General features: G+C 37.8%; 1 protein-coding gene across 1 annotated transcript; it reads right to left on the bottom strand.

The window, feature by feature from the left end:
* Nucleotides 1–382: 382 nt before the first annotated feature.
* On the bottom strand, nt 383–899 carry LOC137822216 (uncharacterized). Its single transcript, XM_068627114.1, has 2 exons — nt 716–899; nt 383–630 (listed from the first exon to the last, which is right to left on the bottom strand). Exons 1-2 carry the CDS (start codon nt 897–899, stop codon nt 383–385), a joined length of 432 nt encoding a protein of 143 aa, XP_068483215.1.
* Between the last annotated feature and the right edge of the window lie 362 nt (nt 900–1,261).

Genomic DNA, 1,261 nt, shown 5'->3' with positions numbered 1-1,261 from the left:
TTCAGTTAAAATAGGTTTGGAGTAAATAAAAGAAATAAATTCTGGAATCTAAAATGTGTGAATAAATCTTTAATACTTATCGCTTCTTTCAGTTAATCCATTTTTAATAAATTTTAGTCAATAATAATAAGTATGGTTAACATTTTTCTATTAAATGTTATTAATATTAATTCATTTTAAATATGAACGTGAAAACGTTAAACATCAGAAAAAGTGGAATAGGAAGAATATTGTTATTTGGGCCTATGACAGGCCGAGCCGAGAACAATGGGCCACAGTAAAGTGTGACGGGCTTTGAACGCATAACACATAATGCAGTTTAATTTTATTAAAAGAAGAGAAAGTGATGAAATTTGATTTGGTGGTGAAAAGTGGAATTGAGCTAAGAGGATGGAACAGCGGTGAACTTGGTGAGACCAGCAAGGCAGTCATAAGAGTTGCCTTCTGCAGAGGCAAAGTAATATGATTTCAACTCAGTCAGCGCAACCTTAAACCCCTCGTCACGTCCTTCGCTTGCGTTCCCCAACACCTTTGCTCCTCGGAATTCGCACGTTATGTAGCTCCACAAGTCGGGGAGCAAGTACACGCTCTGCGTAACCGTCGAATTTCCTGGTGGGGGATACTTGAACACTTCACCTCCCAAAAAAACCAACCCATCAATCAATACATAACATAACTATATTTACACAAATTGGATTTTCATTTATTGACTTACCCAATGTGTCGTTTATGTGGAAGGGGCTATTTTGAATGGCCCATTGCGTGTAGTTGGTGCCCGCACGCCAACCTTCGGAGTCTCCAACCAAAATGGTTCTGGGCTCTGTCCCCTCAGCCACGCTCGAAAGCACAAGGAGGACAAATACACCTTGTGCCAAAATTCTACTGCTACTGAAATCCATGTTCTTCGCTGTGTCTGATATGATTCGGTGGTACTAATACTATGGGTTTATATAACATCATTCGACAATAATCAACCAGTGTTGGCTTCCAAATTCTATTCAATTCTGGTAGTTACGCACTCGGCAAGTATGACTTCAAATAAAGACTTTGTTCCAGAGCATGTTCACCCAACTGAAAATGTTGGAATCTCGAGCATTTTCATACTTAGAATTCGAAGTCCATGTACCATAATTGACTCTGCTCACTTATTATTATTATTATTTTTATTGATTGTTAAAGTTTAAAAGATCTCAACTCTCGGAGGAGATACCTGAGAGTGTTTTATATTACTGGTGTTAGGTAAAAAATTGGAAAAAAAATG

Source organism: Phaseolus vulgaris, chromosome 9 (assembly GCF_000499845.2).
Source record: "Phaseolus vulgaris cultivar G19833 chromosome 9, P. vulgaris v2.0, whole genome shotgun sequence".
Taxonomy (NCBI): domain Eukaryota; kingdom Viridiplantae; phylum Streptophyta; class Magnoliopsida; order Fabales; family Fabaceae; genus Phaseolus; species Phaseolus vulgaris.
Note: the sequence above shows the minus strand (reverse complement) of the source record. Positions and strands in the feature narration are given on the sequence as shown.